The sequence below is a fragment of the Protopterus annectens genome, chromosome 1.part0 (genome assembly GCF_019279795.1).
Source record: "Protopterus annectens isolate FY-2018-M chromosome 1.part0, PAN1.0, whole genome shotgun sequence".
Taxonomy (NCBI): Eukaryota; Metazoa; Chordata; order Ceratodontiformes; family Protopteridae; genus Protopterus; species Protopterus annectens.
In genome coordinates this window covers 687,484,591-687,507,924 of record NC_056725.1, presented here as the reverse complement: position 1 = coordinate 687,507,924, position 23,334 = coordinate 687,484,591, and the positions used below count along the sequence as shown (strand labels likewise).

The 23,334-nt window shown below is 36.5% G+C and overlaps 1 protein-coding gene across 1 annotated transcript in view; it reads left to right on the top strand.

Annotated features, from left to right (window-relative positions):
* LOC122793921 (latent-transforming growth factor beta-binding protein 4-like) overlaps window positions 1–23,334 on the top strand; it is a 2,484,519-nt gene that overhangs the window by 1,654,281 nt on the left and 806,904 nt on the right. The window contains exon 18 of the mRNA XM_044062009.1: window positions 3,682–3,807. Within this exon, the coding sequence (XP_043917944.1) occupies window positions 3,682–3,807 (126 nt within the window). The remainder of the gene's footprint in view (window positions 1–3,681; window positions 3,808–23,334) is intronic.

Here is a 23,334-nt window from a genome sequence, read left to right as displayed (position 1 = left end):
CCAACCAAAATCCTCAAGTCTGCATCACATCCTAACCAGGACGTTCACATAGTAATTAGTCCTACTATCCATAAACCCAACCTCTGAAGGTTGCAGAATGTGTTGAGGGCCAATGAAAAAGAAAGTGGAAGAGAGTGGCCCTTGATCAGCACCAATCACTGTTATAAAGATCAAAGCCGAAGCGCACATGCGTTACTAGAATTTTTCAAGTGCATGTTAACACACCAAAAATAAAAATATATAAAGAATGCATTATCTTTGCTGTCTTCTGCAATGTTGGGACTACGACTTTCATATTTCTGATCTGCACAAAAATACATGGCACTGAACTTGCTTTTATTTTTAAAAGTTGTGCATGTGTATTTGCTGCTAAATATTTAAAACATTTTCATATATGAAGTTATTTTCTCAAAATAACCTTTATATTTGTTCATCATTTAGTTGACATTCATTCCATGTTTTTCCATAAATGCAACCTTGGGCTCATTTCTTAAGCTAGCCACATACTTAGACAATAATTTAGTAAGCATTTTCATACAAGACACAGATTTGTGTCTTTAAAGTATCTTACTATGATTATGATTAAAATTCTTTCTTTTGTAATGTTTACCCATCAAACTTAAGACTTTTCACTTAATTTCAGATAACTGAAACTTTTCTTTAAATTGCATCTCTTTGCTATATGCGGACAGAGAGACATAGAACCTTTTTAAAATCTTCTTGTGAACCCTGGCTCTAGATAATTGTTACTGTTGAAGTGACTCCCTGACCCCATATTCAAAAAATGGGAAAAGGGGGTTGTAGAAGGAGGGATTGATGGATGAATTTGTAATTCCATTGGCAGCGAAATGTGTTTATTTTTTTCCAAGTTTTTTTCACATCAGATACAGTCATGGTATCTGCAGTTTAATTTGTCTTCTTTTATTACCTGCTTCTCAGAACAGATGAAGATGCCAAGAATTCTTTAAATCCTTTAATCCTAAAGAATGTATTACTAAAAGAGCAAATGTTATATTCCAAAATAAATGTCTACCACCTAAAATGAGTCAAGTACAGACACACAAACACAAGAAAGGTAGTAAAAACGGTCTGACCAATTTAATGGTTTACAGAATTTTACAATGTTAACTACAGACAAAGGAAGTGAGGAGGAGGAGAGTAGAGCGAGCTTCAGTGAGGAGGAGGAGAGAAGAACGAGCTTCAGCTGCATATTAAACATAAATCTCAGAACTGAGCCTTTACTCTGCTTAAAGTGCACTAATTAGCATAAACATCCTGCCCACACAATGTATTACATATGTTTACTTGGAAAAGCATACAACCCCAGGCCTTATGTGATGTGATGGACATTCCTGTTACCAAGACATTATTAATTAATTGACTGATTTCTGAACTGATTCAGGTGCCTGAATACTTCATTTACAGAAGTAGGATAACAATGGTAGATGAAGTAGATTTCAATAAAAGGAGCAAATACAAATAAAAGTTATAGTTTCCAGATCAAAGTAGTTACATTAATGTCTTATGAAATTACTTGATGTAAATATAATGCAAAACATTAACAGACCAGATTTGAAATAACTTGCATCTAAGGATTAGTTATTAGGTGGATAAAAGCAGTAACAGTTTCAGCCTCATCTGTCTTTTGGAAATTGTATTTTTTGACTTAAAATACTTGTTTATAAGCACTAGTGATGTGTCATGAGGGTTGTATTGTTAAGGACTGGACAACTGTATACATTTCTGGAAATATTTACCCTTTCAAATTTTTTACTTCGGTGTCAACTTTGTACTTCCTGAAGTGTGAGCAGAGGATTGGGGGGGGGGGGTTGAGACAAAGAACTGATTAGTTCATAACTTTTCAGCATTGAAATATGTTTTTCTAGGTATTTTGTCTACTGTAAACTCATTCGCCATCAACACTACTGGCCCATTAATTTCCTGTCCTTCTCTCAGCCCATGTGACAGCAGTGAGGCACCACCACTCTCATCTAGCAGGATCAAAAAGATTTTGCAAAATGTCTGTGCATTTTCTCACACACATACACACCATTAGCCAAATATAGTGCTATGTAGTTCTTGGCAGGATAGACCACCAGTCGTGGCCTAATATTGATATGTCTAAATACAGTCTCCTTCAGATGGCAGTCCTTCAGATGGCCAAGCCATCTTCCTCCTTCTCCCATGATAGGCTAGAACTTCAGTCAGAGTTTCATTCTTCTTTATCACAGAGCTGACATAAGCATGTCTCTTATATTTAGTGCATATTTCATATATGAAATCATTGTGCAGTTCCAATCTGACCAAACGCAGTACTTTATTCATACTGGCCCTGTCCTGTTCTTGCTGTAGATTTGTGTGAGCCACAGCCCTTTATAGCTTGCCTTTTTTAATAATAAAGGCAGAGATTTTTCTTAACTGTGTAGGAAGACTGATTCAAGGACATTTTTTAGCCATGACCTGGATGCAAAGAGTGCAAAGATACAGCAAGTCTAGAACATATTCTGCAATATTCAATTAATTTGTCTACAAGTCAAAAAATATAAAGCAGAACAAAGAGTTAAACAGGTGACAGTAATACAGAAGATTCAAAGACAGGCATAAATTAATAAGAATACCTAATTAGTACACTGTAACACATAGTTACATATTCTGGATGTGATGATAAATGTGGTTGAGCTCCCATGACCCCTTATATACTGTGAGTCTGTATTATAGTATCAACATGATGCTGTTGTGTCTTTCGGCTTTTCCCGGTTAGGGGTCGCCACAGCGGTACTCCGGTCCGCTAATGATTGGCAGTAGATTTTTACGTGCCGAGTTGCCAGCTCTGACGCACAACCTTCAACGAAGGTACGCCCATTCATGCATGTATCTACACAGAAGATGCTAGCTGAGAATTGAACCAGATAGAGTCTTACTGTGAGGCGACAACGCTATTGCAGCACCACCACCACCGCAGTATATTATAGTATCAACATGATAAAATCTATAAAATTGCCTTTTGAAGAAGTACTGTGTCTGACAATGCATTGAGTTTAGTGCCAGACCAGAGTATTCTTGATGAAAGAACTGATAAAAAAATCACTTTTGTTGTGTTTCTACTTTGTACAAAATAAAGTTAACATCTTTATTGCTAGTGTATCCTGATTTTATTGATACTGTTATTTGGCATGACTGTTTTTTAAGTGGTGCACATCATGACACTGGGCTTTGATGACAGACTGTTATCTAATCATAAACCAAGACAACATTTTTTTAAATATTACAGAAGAATATTTATTTTTTAAAAAATATAATGAAACTTTGATTTGTAAGATCTGCGGGATGCAGTGGTACAAATAACTCAGTCTGCAGATGCTAACATTTCTACCACAAATGACTCTTAATTTGATTTTATTTGGTTTATTGTTTATTTAGACAGTTATGCCTTACATATAGATGTAAGGAAGTTAGGGAAGAATAGAATGACTTTTAAAAGACAGTGTCTAATAACATTTGGCTGCATTATTTGTTATGTTCAGAAATCCAGCAACTCAAATAAAAGTAAAAATGTTTAAAATGGTTCAGTTGGAACTGAACATTACTGATACAAGTGCAACAATTCCAAAAAATATATTTAGCAATTTATCAATAAACTCATAAAAACTATAGTTTAAGTTTCTCATTGTGTATTTGCAGATATTGATGAGTGCCGTCAGACTCCCCGTCCCTGTACCAATGGAGCATGTGAAAACACTCTAGGAAGTTTCCATTGTCGATGTCCATCAGGCTTTCGACTTGACTCACAAACAACAACTTGTGTTGGTAAGGAATTTATTAAGGAATATATCATCACACTAGAACTTATACTGTTGTTTTTGAAAATATATCTTTTTATCCATATGACTTTATTTTAAAGAGAATAACTGGAGTTGTGGAAAAGTGTCTTTATTTCAAAGATAATAACTGAAGTTTTTGAAAAGTTATCAGCAACATGATTGTTTTTGGTGGAGTCTAAACTTGATAGCATTATATTAAATGGCTGTAGTTTACTCTCAGTTCACAATAAATCTGACTGCAGTGTGCTGTGGGCTCAGCTTCAACTTAAGTTTGTTATGGATATGCATCTCAATTTACCTCACTGTAAGTTTGTCTTTAGCCAAGATGTGATAATACTCTTAGTCTAATTGTAGGTTGTTGTGGGTTCAGCTTAGATTGACAACCGAGGGATACAGAGTTAAGCCTTGTAGTTCTGAGTGCAAAAGTTAATTGCATAAACATTAGCACAAGTCTGATTTCAGTTTTTTTCAATGCATAGGTGCAGATCTCTACAGACCTTAATTCAAGTGCCTAACATAAGCACTGTACACATTTATGAAACATTATAAAAATGCATCTTAAACCATTAGTAAATAAATAAATAAGCAAAAGTGAAACTAAAACTCTTATTATTATTAAACCTATTAAATAGTTATTAAACATATTAATCCTCATCAAAAATTTAAATAAACCTTCTTAAATACATACATACATACATACAAATATTTCACAGGCATTAATGCCCTTCTAGCCTGCCGATATAGCAAAACACTTGTTCCCATAATAAGTGTCCAGGCTGTTCTTAAAAATATCTAAACTAGTACTTGCTTTAATTTAATTTGGTAGCATGTTCCATGTATCAGCTGCTCTCTCAGAGAACCAATTATTACACTTCTTCCTGCAGAACCTTCTAAAAAGGTTACATTCCCAGAAATAGTTGTCTCTAAATGCCCTATACACCTGAATAAAATCTCCTCTTAGATATCTGTAACAGACACAGTACAAGTTCATATATTTTAGTCTTTCCTAATAACTTAAATTTTCACATCCATGGATGCCCTTTGTACATTTTTGCTATACTCTTTCCAGTTTACTCACGCTTCATAGGTTCATAGGTTCATAGGTTAGTACTTAGCTAACTGCCCTTGCGAGCCATTTTAAGCCTAGCCAATTATCCCCTGTGAGATTCAAACCCTGTAGCTTGTGTTTGTAAGGCAAACACCTTAACCATTAGGCCACCCTCCCAGCTTGTTTTCTTATAAGGTTTCCATATTGTTATTCCATACTCAAGTTTGGGTCTAATGTAACTAACAAACAATGACTTTATCATTTCTGATTTCCTAAACTTTATAAATCTTTTTATACAACCTATAGCTCTATAACTATCATCAACCAATTAATTGATATGATTAGAAAAAGTCAAAACTGGATCTACCCATATACCCAAGTCCTTAAATTAATCTACAATTTCAGTCACTGTGTGCTGTATTAAATAGTCACCTTTCAATTTATGTCTCCCAAATCTCATATGATTAGTTTTTTATGTATTTATCAGCATATTATTCACCTGTGGCCAAATGGTCAATTTAATCAAGTTCTTTTGCAGACAAGCCTTATCCGTAAAACATGTAATCAGTTTATTCAATTTCAGGTTATCTGCATATATACTGTTGAACATCTCAGATGAAAAAGGTAGGTCTGAAAGATACAGTCTAAACAAGTAATGGCCTAGGACACAGCCCTGTGGGACACTCTGTAAAAAAGAATTACACCTTTCCAGTTGCTGTCTGATGCTTGCCATGTCCTATTTGTAAGCCATGCAACTATCCATCTTATTAAGAATACATTAATACCTAGTTATTCTAATTTATTGGTCAGTGTTTTGTGTATGATCCTGTCAAAGTCTATATAAATTACATCACAGCACAATTTTTCATTCATAGCTATTATTATATTATTATAGAACATCATGTTACTGATGGTAACAGATCTGTTTTTAACATCTGCATGCTGATATATGGTTTCACGTCCCAACCTGTCCAATTCTGACAATAACTTAGGATTTATTTTAGGAAATGCCTACATGAGGCTTTAGATTAGGATAACTGAAGTTGGAAAAGCAGGAAGTTTGTCATGATAAACACAGGGTTTACAGAGTGTGTTGTCAGAACCATCATCAGACAAACTCTGTCACACTGGAGTAGACATGAAGTACAGAGAATTAAAATCTACTTCATGTAGACAGGTTGTTAGCCATCTCCTTGATGCAGAGGGGTGGAGTTTATATTACACCCCCAGAGATCTGGGGTTAGCTAGACAGCCATAGCTTGAGCAGCCATATAAGGACAATAGGCATGAGAAGATGGTATCAGCTAACCCAGTAAGGTTAACCTGTATGTGAAGTGCTTTGCACACTGTAAGTGGGGAGGGTTGATGGCTAAAGTACTCTCTGGATTATATTCTTTATTATGGTACTTGGTACCAAAGAGTAAAGCTGTAAGATTTAACAAACTACTCTTTGGGGTACAGAGTTTGATTCCCACTGCCTGTATTTGCCTCCTGGTTGACCTTTAGCATGTCATTGAACCATATGTTGCTTTAAAAAAATTGGGAATAGGATAATTAATGGTTTCCTGGACTGTATGTCTTGTATTCTAATAACTACCTACAAGTCGGTGAAATTTATGGATGGGGTAAAGTTGCCTAGACCCCCAGCCTGGACACTACCTAGTAGAGGATAGATGATAGTCGCAGTAAAATTGATAGATCATTGATCATCAAGGCTTTTTTAAGTTGTGTGTACACTGTAACCTGGGCTTCAGCTATTATAATACCATGCTGAAAGACCAAAAATGATAAACTCTGCCCTGTCAAGGATTATACTGATATATGGTTAGGACTGGTATGTGCCATAACAAAATATATCTACAGCTCTGGTTAGTAGACAAATGTGTCCTAAATATGGGCCCAATGCCCTGTGTAGGATTGGCCATGGAGAAGTACATTGACATGGCTGGTGGTGGAATAACAAGACAAAGAAAAATGACAGGTCCTTTCTTGTGAAAGGCTGAATATGTGAGAATGAATAATTTGTTGGGGAACTCCTTGCCCCCAACATTAGCATTTCTGATATCTGTCTCTTTTTAAGTTATTTATCAGTGTTATGAATGTCTACAGGTATGAATTTGGAGAAGCAACACATCATTTAACTTCATGTTTGCACTGAACAGGAACAATTCAAGAGAAAAATGGAGCTAACTGAAAATCGTCATACAGAAGAAGCCACCTACACAGAAACAAACTCACTTAAGTATCAGAAATGATCTGGCCTCCAAATGGATAACCTTACAATGCTAATTGCAAATTTATGATAACATACTGCAAAGCTAAAACCTATAGCAGGTCAGGAGAGAAACATACATTGAAATCTGTATAGTACAGACAGCTTTTACTGAATCTACTATCCAAGAAGGTCATAGCAAAATGATCCATTCAAAGTCTAACAGCAGTAGTTTACAATGAATGTGCTAAAAACAAACTGGGTAACATTGAAAACTAATGAGAAATAAGATTGCATTCATCTGCAGGAAAGAGTGGAAGGGTGGATATCTCATTATTTCTGGTCAAAGTGGCAATTATATACCATTTGGTTTCTCAATTTTCCAGTGAAGGCCAGAAACTCATTATCTCCTAAAGGAGTGTTTCAGATCCTCTCAGCCTCTCAGAAACACATCATCATAAAATTATACAAGAGTGAGTCAAAGCGATATCCAGTGTGGGTAATGCATCACAGACCACATCCCTTCTCAGCACCTATAAATTTAGTCTTACAATTCTTGGCATACTTTGTTTGACTTTGGAGATAGTTATTCCAGTTCAAAAGTTCAGCTGGTAGTGATCTACAACTTACAGCAGTATTTCAACTCTTCTACATTAGCCTCTCTGCAAAATCTTTTTCAAGGAGACATTCCCCCTTAAAGCCCAAATCAAAGACCTCACTGCACCGTGGAGCTGAATGTCATCAACAGGCTCTTACATAGCCCCATGTGAAACCTGCTGCCGCTGCTTCTTATGTCTTAAAGAATTAAGCAAGAAGACAACGGCTGCTGGCGACTACTTTGGCAAGGAGTCTGTCAGAATTACATGCTCTCTCTCTTGCTAGCCCCAATAATTAGTTTTCCACCACTATATATATATATATACATATACATATATATATATATATATATATATATATATATATATATATATATATGTATGTGTGTGTGTGTGTGTGTGTATCTATATACACAAGAAAGACTGACATGTATCCACAACATGACAGTTCATTCACACATTCTTCACTGAAAAGAGTAATGGGAAAGCAGTGTCTGAAATGGACAGGCATACCATGATGTGGAAGCCCTCTGAGTTAAGCCTTTCAAATCATGGTAAGCCTTTTTGAATCCTGGCCATTGTGTGCAGTGAAGAATGTGTGTCTGAACTGTCATGTTATGGATAGAAGATGTCACGCTTTCTTGAATTTAAAAAAAAATATATATATATATATATATATATATATATATATATATATATATATATATATATATATAGACTGCGGTGGTGGTGCTGCGGTGGCGTTGTTGCCAACGTTTGATTCTCAGTTAGAACGTCTTCTGTGTGTCGATATGCGTGAATGGGCATTCCTTCATTGAAGATTGTGCGTTAGACCCGGCAAGCCAGCACGTAAAAATCTACTGCCAATCATTAGCGGACCGGAGTTCCGCTCTGGCGACCCCTAACCGGGAAAAGCCGAAAGACAGACATATCTCTCTCTCTCTATATATATATATATATATATATATATATATATATATATATATATATATATATATAGTGAGACCTGATCATAGCAGCACAAGTGCTGTGACAATCGTCTCTCCTACTAGGCAATTACAGTGGACAATATTCGCTGGCAAAAGCAGCAACAGAAGGTAAAATATCTTCATTTTCTACCTGTTTTTCATGTCTCTCAATTGCCCCTGAATCAGTTTCATACATTAGTTCTGTCTCTTTTTCATTTCTGTTACATCACTGATAAGTGTAATCAGTCAGCAATTTCAGATATTAAAGTTTCATACTTTCTGTTATTCAGAAAAAGCATATTTATGCAAAATATGTTGTTGTAGTTCATTTTTAAGTGAATAATAGCAGTATTTAAAACTTTCCAGATTTTTCATCCTCTGTCCACCCATTTTGTTTTTCTTCAAAAATCTTTATTAAGGTAGCTGAGAGATGAGCTTCTGATGGTTTGAGAGCACTAGGTGGTTTACAGACGGTCACAGCTGCTAGAGAACTTTATACTTCAACAAGTATTCTATAACTGGTAGTACATGAAGCGGATAAATCTCCATACACACAGGAATTACGATCAGTCTCTGATCATAACTGTTATAATGTGTTCTTAACTGGGATACCTAGATTCACTCTCCAGTTGAATTTTTTTGGCATTTATCTCTCAAACACACATAATAAATAAGTTATGACCGAAGACTGATCATAATCCTGTATATTACAAATGTTGAGAAAACCAGTAATTTGTACTGATCTCATAACACAAGGTGACAGGTGTCTGTAGAATAGCCATTTCATTATGCCCATTCAGAAGGCATGAAAAATCAGACCCAAAACAATAAAGGTGGACAGAATTACAGTAAAGCAGGAGGAATGAGACCAGAGCATGTACTGTCCTTTCAAGGCCAGATGAAGGTTGAAGGTTTTTTTTTTCCCAAGAAGATGCTCAGAAAATAGAAACACAAACACTTCATAAATAACATTAAATAATATATCATCTAAAACATACCTGTATCTCACATCTGTGACAAAAACTCCATCTCCATCCTGTTCTCATCATAATATATCATGGCAGATTTTTCACAGCCTCACATGCCAAGAGGCAACATGCAGTATTATAGTTTATATCTTAAGTAGAGTAAATCTGGCTTACTTTATTTGTTTTAGGATGAATTTCAATCAGTACTCTAGAATGCAAAAAAAAAAAAATTTCTCCTGAAAAAAAGATGTAGAGCTGAATGACATCTTTATAACAAGGCCACTGCAAATGCCTCATTTGAAAGGCCTCACTAAATGAAACGTATACCCTGAACAAGAAAGGAATCAAAATTCAGCTATTTTGAGCCCTGCATCATAGCATATGGGCTAAATAATAATTCAAAGCAGACACGACCCATTGAGTGGTGCCAGGAGACATCAGGAAACTCATATAAGATCTGTGGATGAATGTTCATAGCTGGCATATAGGAGAGATCAAGATTCTATGTTTTCTGGTGTGAGGCTAGCTAGGGCAAAAAAGGAGAATATGGAGTTATCTGTAATTATAGAAGAATTATTGACAACCCTTAAAATGGTAGTCTTAATGTTGCATAAACATCTTAACCCAGTCTAACTGATCTAGAGACCATAAGGGTCCAAAGGCGGAGGTGTTTCCATATTCATAAAGGATGCGCACACCTCCAGACTGGTAGCTCAACATAATGCATCAGAGATACTTCAGGTGCAGCTAACATTGGGTAAGACAGCAATTCAGGTTATAGCCTGCTATAGGTCCCCAACCATGTCCCAAGACTTGCACTCCATGTTCCTAAGCACCCTGGAGAATATTAGGGTCCAATCTAACACTCTCATACTGGGAAACTTCAACTACCCCGCCATTAACTGGGTAAACTACTCATGTACACTTGCCTAACGCTTCCTGGAATTCATTAATTCCAGTCCCCTGGACTAGCTCATTCTTACCCCCACTAGAGGGAGCAACATCTTTGACCTGGTCATTACTAACATGTGCAATCATTACTCTACACCAATAATCATCTCCTCTCTGGTTAGATCTGACTACCCTCACCTTGGAAATCCACATACCTCCCACCCTACCACCCCCAACTGCCATGAAAAACTTCTCCAAAGTTAACTTTGGGCTCCTAAAAACATAAAAACAGAGGTGGCTAACATTATGACAGCCATGCAAATGGAGAATAGCTGCATGAACACTGAATCATACACCAATGTACTGTAGGGACATGTACACAAATGCATGGATCTCATCATACCCAATAGGACCAAGACACTCTCCTCCAAAAAAAAGAAGCCAATCTGGTGGTCCCCTGCCATAAACAAACTCTACAACAGGAGGAAGAAACTGATGTGGAATAAGGTGAAGTCCCAAGACTGGAAAAACTCTCTTATTAGCCTCAACAAAAAGTTGAGATCCCTCATCAGATCTTCTAATGCTAGCTATGAAAACAGAATTGCAGCAGATAGTAAAGATAACCACAAGGCCTTCTATAGTTATGTAAAGAATCCCCATGGCAAAACCCAGATTTGCTGTGAGCTACTGCACAATGGTACCTCCTATACTGAGCCAACAGATATTGCCAGTATACTGGCTGACAGATTCAGTGCCAACTTTACCTCTCTCTCTCCCCAAAAGGACCAATCACAATAATAGTATATTGCCTGGCACCCAGTATTACTTCTGCACAGGTTAAAACAGCACTGTCCAAGGCCAAGAATACAGCTTCTATGGGACCTGATAATATCCCTGGCTGTTTTCTACATGAACTACAAAGTGAACTGGCACCACACCTGGTTGCCCTGTTCAATCACAGCCTCACCTCAGGCTTTGTCCCTACTGAATGTTGCACTGCTACAGTCATCTCTCTCCACAGAGGAGGAGTAATTATGGACTCTAGGAAATATTGCCCTATTAGCCTGACAAGTCTGATATGCAAATCTATGGAATGCATCATCATGCACCTAATAAACAAGGATATAGGGAATCTCCAAACTGTGGATTCCACACAGTTTGGTTTTGTAAAGGGTAGTTCATGCCTGCTCAACCTGGTCAACTTCTTTGAGTCAGTCACCAGTACTGTGGATAAGGGCAAGGAGGTTCATACAGCTTACCTTGATCTGGCCAAGGTGTTTGATACCATTCCCCATTCAGGAATCATAGAAAACCTCAGTAATCTAGGCATCAACCCCTATATCATTAGGTGGGTTGCAAACTGGCTCACAGATAGAACCCACTGTATGAAAGTAGCCAACTCTAAGTCAGGCTGCCGACCAGTCACGAGTGGAGTCCCACAAAGTTCAGTCCTGGGTCCTCTCCTGTTTGGTATCTACTTCTCTGAAGTCCAGGCCAACCCGAAGGGACTCTGGCTGACAAAGTTTGCAGATTATTGCAAGTTGGGAGCTGTTATTAACTCCTCAAGGGATGTTGAAGTTGACATCCTACGGAAAGGGCTCACTGAGACCAATGACTGGTGTCAGAACCATGGCCTTAAGCTCAATGCCAAAAAATGTGTCTTCATCCCCTTTAGAAAAAACTCAGTTCCCATGAATTACCACATTGATGGTAGTCCACTGAACACAGAAGGTGTTATAAGAGATCTAGAAACACGGGTTGACAGCAACCTCTCTTTTGACCACCACATTGCCGCTGTGGTCAGAAAGTCCTTCTGTGTGGTACATGTCATTACTAAGGGTTTTGCATCCAGGAAGAAAGAGATCATTGTCTCCCTCTACTCTTCCCTCATTAAGCCAGTCATCAAGTACAATGCTCCAGTTGGCATGTACCTCACTAGACACCTGCAACAACTGAAGAGGCTACAAAAGTACCTCACAAAAATGATCCTAGTCCTTAAACATTTGCCCCATATGGACAGACTCAAAAAATTCCAACTATTCTCTGTCTCATATCACCTACTTTAGAAGCGATCTCTGCTTGACTTACAAAGCCATGTCTGATCCAGCTCTGTTAGAAATGCTACATCTAAAGAAATCCCAATCCCTCCACACCACATGCTCCAGAGACCTCAACCTCATTTCCACAATCAACAGAACATGCTCAAGGGACAGGTTCATAACCCAAGACTGCCCATGCTATGGAATAGATTTCCCATCCATGTCAAACACAGCACCTTATTGGCCCTCTTCAAGAGAAATCTTGATGAGTAGATGGGAAATAGAAAATTCACCCCAGGGATCACTCCAGTGGCTCTACTCGACTGAGGCACTGTATACTAAGGTTGGGTGGCACAATGCCAGGGCAATCCTATGGGCTAGGCTTGTAAGGGCTCCAGGACCATTAGCCTAGTACACCTATGAACCTATGAGATGATATATTTCGACAGAATTGAACACAGGCCATCCATCCATCCTTACTTACAAAATGAAGGTTGAAGATTGCATAATTCTCCAAGGTGGTAACTCTCAACAAAATGTGCCTCAAGAGTTTTTTAAGGATGAGGATTACTTATGGGGTAAAACAGTGAGCAACATGGTCACATCATAGCAAGAGGACCTCTGGTTCAGTTCTCATCTGGGGTGCCATCTGTGCAGAGTCTGCATGTCAGACTTTCTCCCTGTGCTTCAGCTCCTCTCCTAAAGTCTGGTAGTTAATGCAGAAGATTAATACTATAATATGTTAATAAGAAGCTTCCTAGTGAAGGCTGATTCCTTCAACATTTATTTGCCTGCTGTGTGACTCTGAGCAAGTCATTTAAGTACACACTGCTCTGAAACAAATTGGGAAATTGAACTAGGCTTGACAATGGTCTTCTGGACCACATCCCTGCTGATTATATGTGAAAGTATAGATTTCTTTTTAAATGATTACAGAACCATGCATAGTAGTGTACATTTCAGCTGAAAAGCATCTCAACCAAAAGATTCCAATTAGTGTTCAACATATTTATTTTATATATATATATGTATGTATTTATTTATTGCATTTGTCATACAGGATAATCCAGCTGGGCATGAAACTCCTTTTTAGTGGAGGCCTGGGAAGAAGAGTTCCAGAAAACCAAGTAATATGCAATAAATCTTAAGATTTCAAACAAATTCTGTGATCTACATTATTTAGACAAACCAGGTTGAGTGCAATAAAAATCAAGCTTGCATAGTAACAATAAAATACAAGTCACAAATTACTGATGCAATGCAGTACTGTAAGGTAGAAAATTAGCTATGAGTAACACAGGTGCAAAGCCAAGTCTGTTTTAAATGTTGGTCCAGTTCTGTTTTGAAAGTGTGTAATTTTTCAATCTCTCTTATAGAGAAATGCAGGGAGTTTCATTTTCTTGAGATTAAGTTGAGTACAGTGCACCGATAGCCGCATTTTTGATTTAATTACAGTAAAGTGTAGTTTGACAGTGGACCTTAAAGTTCTGTTTGGTGAGTAAGAGAGTATGAGAGTTTAAAGGCTTGATCATTGTTCGTCTGTAAAGTAATTTGTGTGCTATCTGTAATTGTGCATATGGAAGGATATGTGAAAACTCTAGCCAGGTTAGGCTTTTGAGTGACGAGCAGTGGTGAGTTCTATAGTGTGTGTTTGAAGTGAATTTAGAAATTTTATTCAAACATTGTTGCAGCTTGAGGCTTCTGGAGGCTTCTGGAGGTGTTTAAATTTGTAAGAAATGGAGAGGTATATAGACAGGTTTGTAGCAGCAGCAATGCAAGTTCTGGCTGTATCAGTGAGGAACTGACTGGCCTTTTGGACAGTGCCTGTCTATGTGTCTTTTTTTTTTCTTTTTTTTTTTTTATGACTTGAGATATATGTTGATCGAATTTTATTTGGTCATCTCTGATGGCATCCCTGTAGCATACTATATGTCACTATTTCAATAAGAAGTTTTTTCAGATTGATAGAGCTATGCATAAACAAAATCTGGTGAAGCATACACCCAGTGATAAGAAGGCTCTTTACAAACACCTGAGAAGTTACAGGACTGAAACACAAACAGATGTAACAGTTGAACATAATAAGACACAAATAACAGATCCACATTTATTAGTAAATATATTTGCTGATAAATTTGCAGAGTTTAAAAATATATTGAAATCTGAACATGTTGTGGATTTGACTTCTGACTCTGACTTTATGCCTATTATTGCAAAGTCACAGTTAGCAAAGGTTTTGACACCTATTATACAATAAATGCCCATTACTGTTCAAAAATGAACATGCTGATTGGGCAGTCCAAACAGCATGCCTTTTGTAAATCGAGCATATAGCACTAGAAAGAAGTCTGGTCACTGTGCATTTTATCTTTGTGCATTCGGTCTTTCTTTTGGAATATGCACCATGATACCATCCTTCTAGCCTGCTCTGTAGATTAGACTATTAGTTATAATTTTTTTTTAAAAGCAGTTTAGCTTAATTTCTCCACACCACTAAGCAGAGAATTCAAACTGCTTTAAAAAAAATCTTGAACTAATAGTCTGCTCCACAGAGCAGTTTACAACAGCATATATATTTAAAAAAAACTCAACTTTACTGCTGGGAATTGTGCAATCAGTACATAATGACTTCAGTCCCCAATAATTAGGGCGGTGGGAGTGGAGTGCGCCAAAGACAACAACATTCTATGCAGTTGGTTCAACCAGAGCTTGGTGTCCCAGACTACTAAAGCTGGTAGAAGGCAACCAAAGACTTTTAATAAAATTATATTATTTAGAAAAGGTAAGATTTTTTCTTAAATGTCATTGTGTAATAGCAATAATCCACTCCTGTATGTGGGTAAAGCCCACATGTCTTCCCAGAGACTACCCCATCTATGCAAAAGGCTCCCCATCTATGTGAAGCAGAGTTCCTCCCTAATCCAATTCAACTGCAACTTGGGCAACTGGATGGGAAACCAGAAATTCATCCCTGATTTGCCACCTATGTCTCTGATGCAAACAGGTAACCTGTAAATGGTTGATCTCCCAGGCCCATGCTTACACTTATCAAGGGTATCAAAACTCGTCAGAGATTTGGTATGCATGGCTAGGCTTAAAAAGGCGCTCATGGTCATTAGCTTAGTAAACACCTATGAACACCTTTAAGCAGAATTTACCCACTGTTGACTTTGTTTGCTAACTCGGGCTTTTCCCTCATGATCAAACCACAGAAGCTGTAGGAAATCATGTGTTACCCACACACAGCCATGGGATTATTAATTAATTAAACAACATACTAACCCTTGGACCTGATGGGTCAAATGGCTGTTTTCTAGGGTGGCTGAGTTTATGCAGCCTACTCTGTTATATTTGTTTCAGAATACCTTGATTAAAGTTATGGAGGGAGGCCATAATTGTACCCAGCCATGGGGGGGGGGGGCTTCTTCAACATCTGCTAACAATTACTTACTAATAGGTATGACCTGCATCTTGTGCAAGTGATTGGAGTGTATATAATGTAGTTACATAAAAGAGACTATTTACAATGGACTTGACATGGCTTTGTGGAAGGAAGGTCATTTTACTAACTCAATAATTTTTTATCAGTTGATATGGGAAGCTTTTGATTAGTGTTTATGAGTACATGTTTACCTAGCTCTTGCAAAAGCTTTTCACCTAGCTTCTCTCACTTTTATATATTCAGTAATATAAAAAAGCTAATCTTAACTCTTTTATCATTATTTGGGTTAAGGAGTGGTTACGTGGAAGAATGTGTAGGTCAGAGTGGGAAATGCTTTATCAGATCCATAAAGGCTAGAAGTGGGTGTGTCTCAGGAGTTAGCATTGGGCCCTGATTTGTCTTCCATATTTATGTCTAATTTTCCTTCCTGTTACAAGATATGGGTTAGCAAGTTTGCCGATGATACAAAAGTTGGTACTATTTTAACCTTATTAAAAGACCATGGCATAGTGTAGAATTGTATGAATGTCCTGCAAAGATGATCACAATTAAAACACATCGATTTTAATGTTAATGAAACTAAGATTGTACATTTTGGCCCCTCTAATATTGCTTACCCTTATGCATTAAACAATACAATTCTAAATAGTGTTAACTATGGTAAGAGATCAGGGAGTGAAGGTTGACATAGGACTTCTGTTTGGCGACAACCACAATTTAGTTGTTATTCATTGCTATTAAGTGATAAAGGATATATTATGCTCAGTTGATATCTGGACTGCATTTGTACTTTTTCTACTATATTTAACAGGGGTTAGAGCACACATACACTATTGTGCAGTATTCTTTGCTTCTAATACTGTGCAAATCAATGTTTTGGAAAGGATATAGAAGTTTTATATGAGATAAATCACACAGAAATTATACTATACCACTAGACTGTCCACAACGTCTTTATTTACGATTAATTATAGATTATTAAGAGATGACTTGATTTTAGTCAAGTCTAGTCTTAGCAGCCCACAATGAAACAATCTCAGTTAATACAGGTATTGAAATCAATTCCCTCAAAACAGATACCAGGAATAATATTGGCTTTGTGATAGTCCCATGCTATAAGAATAAAATAAGTAAAAAGCCCTTTCTTTGTTGTGTCACATTTGTGTAGAATGCTTTTCCAATAAGAATTAGGAAAGCAAGCAGTATACTGATATTCAAGAAATTATTGGGGAGGGCAAAGCCTAGATGGCCATCTAAGCACAGCATGTTTTCTGAGTTCTGTAAATTTAATATAATAGACAGGAATTAGACTAATACATATACTTAAATTTTATAAAATCTAGTTACTAATAATCTAAACTTTAACTTTACAAACTTTGAAGTTTTTATTCCAAACAATTCCTGTCAAATTATTTGAGACTAAACTTGAAGGAAAATGAAAAGCTCCAAGTCTTCACAATTGATGCTGCACTGAGGAAAGAACTGCAGCTGGTGTCTTCCACTCTGCAGTCACTATCAGTGAAGATAGATGACTTCCAACAAAAGCTGGAGAAATTAAGTGAAAATAGTTCTAAACAAACTGAAGTTTTTGAGACCATTTTCAACAACATCAAAATAAAATAATGGACATGGAGACGGCCATAACTGACATAGATGGAAGATTAAAGGAGAATGAACTGCGCACAGACTTTCCTTCTCAAACAAAACACATGGCTAATGAATAAAATTGATGACCTTGAAAATCAGGAGAGAGGATGCAATATTCACATTTTCTGAGTACCAGAGAAAGCAGAAGGTGAGAACATCTATTTTTAAATAACTGGATTCCCAAAATTTTAGACTTGCGAGAAGGGCTCTCTTTTGGTATAGAAAGAGCTCATAGGGAAACTGGAAAGCCAGTGCCCACATCCCCACAGCAACACTGAGATCTATTGTAAAATTCCTGTCTTATTTTGATAAGGAACTAGTGTTAAAAACAGCTTGGAGGAAAGCCCCATTAAAATGTAACCAACAACCCATCAGATTTGGCAATGACTAATCTGCAAGAATTATGTAAATGAAGAAGAAACGTTGGCCACTTGTTAAAAATCTGAAACAAAACAACATCCGATCCCAAATTTTGTATCCAGCAAAATTCAAAATACACCATTCTTCTGGTACAAGAATCTTTAACAACCTGGATGAAGTTATCTTCTTTATAATAAACAGCAACATAACAACCATCCCAGAGGATATGGACTTTTTCCTATAAATCTAATATGTGCAGCTGCTTCTTTAAGTGAGTTGGGGGAGGGCTCCATGCTGCATACATGTATAGCTCTTTATTAAAATATTAATGCATCTTGTTTAACCAACTTCATAATATAAAGTGTCACAATAACTTAATTTCATTAGATAATTAGATAATCTGTGTTTTTTTTTTCAGTTTAATGTTCTATTAATGTTAGAGTATCTGTTAGACTGTGTGAAACTGGGAAACACCCACTAGTAAACATGGTGTCATTTTTAGCTTTATTTTTTTACCTTTTGTGCCTCCCTAAAGCCATTTTTTACTCAAAGAATGTTGCTTAAATTCAAGGCAATGCTTTTTCTTACCTCAAGACGACTCTCGGGCTGTTTTTCAACTGCCTTGTCTTCCCTAAAACTTCTGGAAGCTGTTGGTCCATTTTGCTATGTTGCACCCTACAGAAAGTGTAGGGAACAGTATTGGAGATGCACCCTTAGCTTCAAACTTCCTAATTAAAGCTGAAAACATTTGGACTGCTGCATTTAAGTAAGATTTTGTATTTATATAAAAAGTTACTATTTTCAAGCTGATGTTTAGAAATTGGAAAATAACAGTTTAATATGATTACTAATTTAAATTAAAGCTGACAGAAATAAGTATAAGCCTAAATCAGTCCAGACTTAGAAGCATAAATATACACACAATTTAAAGTCTCTAGTAGTGTTCCCTGGTTATGTCATACTTGAAGACAGCAAACTCTGCAAGCTTTTGCAAATGTTCTGTTATAACTGCACCCTCAAGCTTCAGTGCCAAGGAAGTTCTATTAGCCTGAAGACAAGTACAGAGTATTTGTACAGCAGAACCTGGTTAAGAGCTTTTTCATATTGCTGCATAAGACTAGAGGGCCTATGTGGGTGTCATCTAATAACATTTTTGATTAGAAGGTGTTATAGCTCTGCTAATTGTAGACATTAAGGCAGTTGCTTGCAAACAATGGTGTTGTAGCTCTGCTAATTGTAAACGTTAAGGCAGTTACATGCAAAAAAAAAAAATCACATGCTTCATTACTGTGGGGACAAGAACATGTGTGAGATGGTCCTGGATGCCACTGTCAAACAAAGCTTCTCAGAATCTTTTTCTGACAGTTCTTAGGGTGGATAAGCATACAGTTACATGTGATTATGATACTGTAGATAACTGGACTAAGACAGTGGCCTCAGGTCCAGTCCAGTCAGCAGATCTTGACTATATAGAAGCTTTTATAACTCTAAGAATCTTGAGCAAGAAAAACTTCTAAGAATCATCTGTCTTTTATGAGGTGAATAAAAGGTGTAAACAACTAAATTTAACATAGATTAAAATACATGAGTTGACCTTTAAATTCCCTGGCGGTAAACTTAAAAACTGCAAGCATAGTTACATCAATACAACCTATTTAATAAGGCCCTTTCCTTAATGAACATATAACTTGCTTCTCTGTTACAAAGTTTGTTGGAATTTCTCTATTTTATGTAAAATATCTAAAGTAGCTACACTCCAACTGAGAATGTTTAGTAAACAAGAGCAAGTTAAGAAGACCTTGCAGTAGTAAAAGAAATAATAAATAGATGCACGATGAATGGTTAGAATATAACACATAATAAATTATCTGCATCTGAACAGAAGAAGAAACTGAGTGTGATGTAAAGAAGTTTGTTTTAGTAATACAGGAAATGTAATAATCATCACTAACCTTTACTTAACATTGCTTAGTACGTATGTTCATAGGTTCATAGGTAGGTACTAGGCTATTGGCCCTAGGGCCTATATACGCCTAGCCAAACGGTACCCTGGCTTTTGCCACCCGAGAAAATTATTTTCCTGTTCCCCTGTCAAGCAAAGCCACAGATGTGATCCCCAGGGTGAATTTCCTATCTTCCATCCAATCATCAAGATTTTTCTTGAAGAGTGCTAATGAGGAGCTTTGTTTGATATAGATAGGTAGTTTGTTCCAGAGAATGGGAAGTCTCTGGGACAGGAATCTATCCCTCCAGCATGTTCTGTTTATTGTGGTGACAAGGTTTAGGTCCCTAGAGCATGTAGCTTGGAGGGACTGGGATTTCTTTACGTGGAGCATGTCCAACAGCTTTGGGTTTGACATAGCTTTGTATGTTAGGCAGAGATTGCCTCTAAGTAGGCGATATGCGACAGAGTAAAGCTGGAGTTTTTTGAGACGGTCTGCATAGGGCATCCATTTGAGGCTGGTAATCCTCTTTGTGAGGTATTTATGCGGCCTTTCCAGTTGTTGTAGATGTCTTGTGAGATACATACCAAAAGGGGCGTTGTACTCTATAATGGGTTTAATGAGTGATGAGTAGAGGGGAACAATGACCTCTTTTGTACTGGACAAGAAACCTTTTGTGATGAGGTGTGCCATGTAGAAGGATTTCCTGACTGTTGTGGCGATGTGATTATCAAAGGAGAGACTACTGCCCACCTGTGTCCCAAGGTCTCTTATCACACTTTTGGTGTTAAGTAGACTACCGCCTATGTGGTAGTTCAAGGGTACAGAGTTTTTACCAAAAGGGATGACAGTGAACTTTTTGGCATTGAGCTTGAGGCCATGGCTTTGACACCAGGCATCTGTCTCAGTGAGGCCCTTTTGTAGGATGTCCACATCATTAGGAGTTTTGATTATGGTTCCTAGTTTGCAGTCATCTGCAAACTTTGTTAGCCAAAGACCTTCTCTGTTAGTCTGTACTTCAGAGAAGTAGATACCAAACAGGAGAGAACCTAGGACTGAAACCTGAGGTACTCCACTTGTCACTGGTCTGAAGTTGGATTTAGAGTCTGCTACTTTCACAGTGTCACGCTGCTTTATTACCATTATAAGAATAATCTATATGACATTTTATTTTTACAGTGTTGGGGAACAGTCAGCATTAAGCACATTCACAGTCACCTCAGTTTCCTTTTCTTGATTTGGTCATTCACTACTTCTTTTTACAAATAATATAGGTAATGCTTTCAAACTTTTAATTCTATAAAAACGAATGCAGTCCATCATTATCTATTCATCCTAACAAAATGTACATTAATATATTTCACTGAGGTAACTGTGAAACCCCTTAATGTTAACCTAAGAGAAATCTTTGGGAGCTTTTACTCTTACATCCAGCTTTTACTTCATTAGAACAATATAGATGAACAAAAGATTAGAGTGTTGGTGAATAACTATGCTCAAGCAATCATTTATGCATTTTTGTATATATGTATTACACTGTCCCAAATATTTATACACAAGTTGTTGGTTAATTAACATGTTTTAAATACAAAATGAGAGACTTTCAGTTGGACTGACATATACTCTAACTAGATATAAATGTCTGAGCCAGTCTATAGGCTCCTTTGATGTTCATTACTGTTGTTCACAATACTTTCTAATATATGTGCATCAGTCTTTCAAAATATATATATTATAAAAGGGGAGTGGAGCTCAACTTCCTTTTTACCTGTTCATTTTTGGATAACACAATTAAAATATTAATTCTTATTGACTCTAGCTATTAGATACAAATGTTGTACTTGTTTTAAACTCATTTGATCTCATATAATAATTCATATCAAAGACAGGAACCTCCACATCCAGTATTATATATATATAACTTAAGATACTATTATATGTGCATTTCTCCTTTTTCCTCACTGCATTTTAATAACTTAGTGGAAAGTGTTCAATCAATTGTATGCTTACAGCGCAAGTCTCTTTACTAGTACATTTTAGAGCTAATAGGTATGTTCACGATGGCTTGGGAATGAAATGTGATTGATTTTATCCATATATGTATTGGGGAAATACATTATTTGTTTCTCTATGTTTTAATATGACTATTTTGTTGTTTCTTTCTGCACTTGGCCTGATTATAATATACTTCACATCATATTCACAGTCATGATTCTTGCAAACATGCCACTTAAATCAAAGTTTGGAAGTCTCAGCTTTTTATTGAATGCTTTGAGATAATAAAATCAATTATTACTGACCACTGGATAAATTACTGCTATAACTCACCATGTCTTTGTCTTTAGCTTCACTTTATATGAATGTCATAAATAATTCAAAGAAGTGGTCAAAACTTTTGAGATACCTTAACTTCAACAAAAGACATACAGTATTCCTACAGAAAACACATTTTTAAAAATACAGAAAAGGATGTTTGGAAACCAAACACTTATATAGTACTAACTCATGCTTCATTTAAGTCTAAAGGAGAGGAGTGATGATCCTATGGAAGAATAATATTATCTTCCCTCAAATATTATGTAAGTATGAAGACCTAGAGGGACTAATAGTTATCACTATCCTAAAATTCAATCATAGGATTTGGACACTTGCTAATCTTTAATGGTTCTCAGGACTGGGTGCTTCAACTGCTAAACAACACCTCAATCTTAATGATAATATATCAAAAGGGAATCTGATTCTAGGGGGTGATTTTAAATGCTTATTAGATAATTCTGATACAACAAGTAGTCGTCGACTTAGACTAACATCCACTGCTAAAATTCTTAAGAAATGGATAAATTCTCATAATCTGTATAATACTTATAACTCTAAAAATAACAAATCACTCTGTTATACACACACTGGTCATATATTTAAAACTCAAACTAGAACAGATAAAGTCCTTATCTCCAACAATTTAAAATGAAAGCTTATATCCTTTACTATCCTTCCTTGTACTTTATCAGATCATGATTGTCTTATGTTAGATACACAAATAGACTTCATGGAACTAAATACTGTTACTAGAATTCCTGCCTATATCATCAAACTAAAAGACTTTAAACCATGGTTATTATCGGAACTAAACTTATTCTTAGAGACAAATAATAACTCTGAAACAAACATTATCATGGTTTGGGATGCTCTAAAAGCATAAATTTATGGTAAAGCTATAGCCTGGTATAAGAAAAAAACGTAAGAAATGGGAATCAGAACTACAGAACCTACAATCTCAATTAACCTTCTTGAGATCTAATCACAATTAAACTCAAATAACAAAAAAGAAATAGACGCAGTAAACAAGAAATATCTAGATATTTTGGCACACAAAACAGACTTAGCACTAGAAAAAATGAA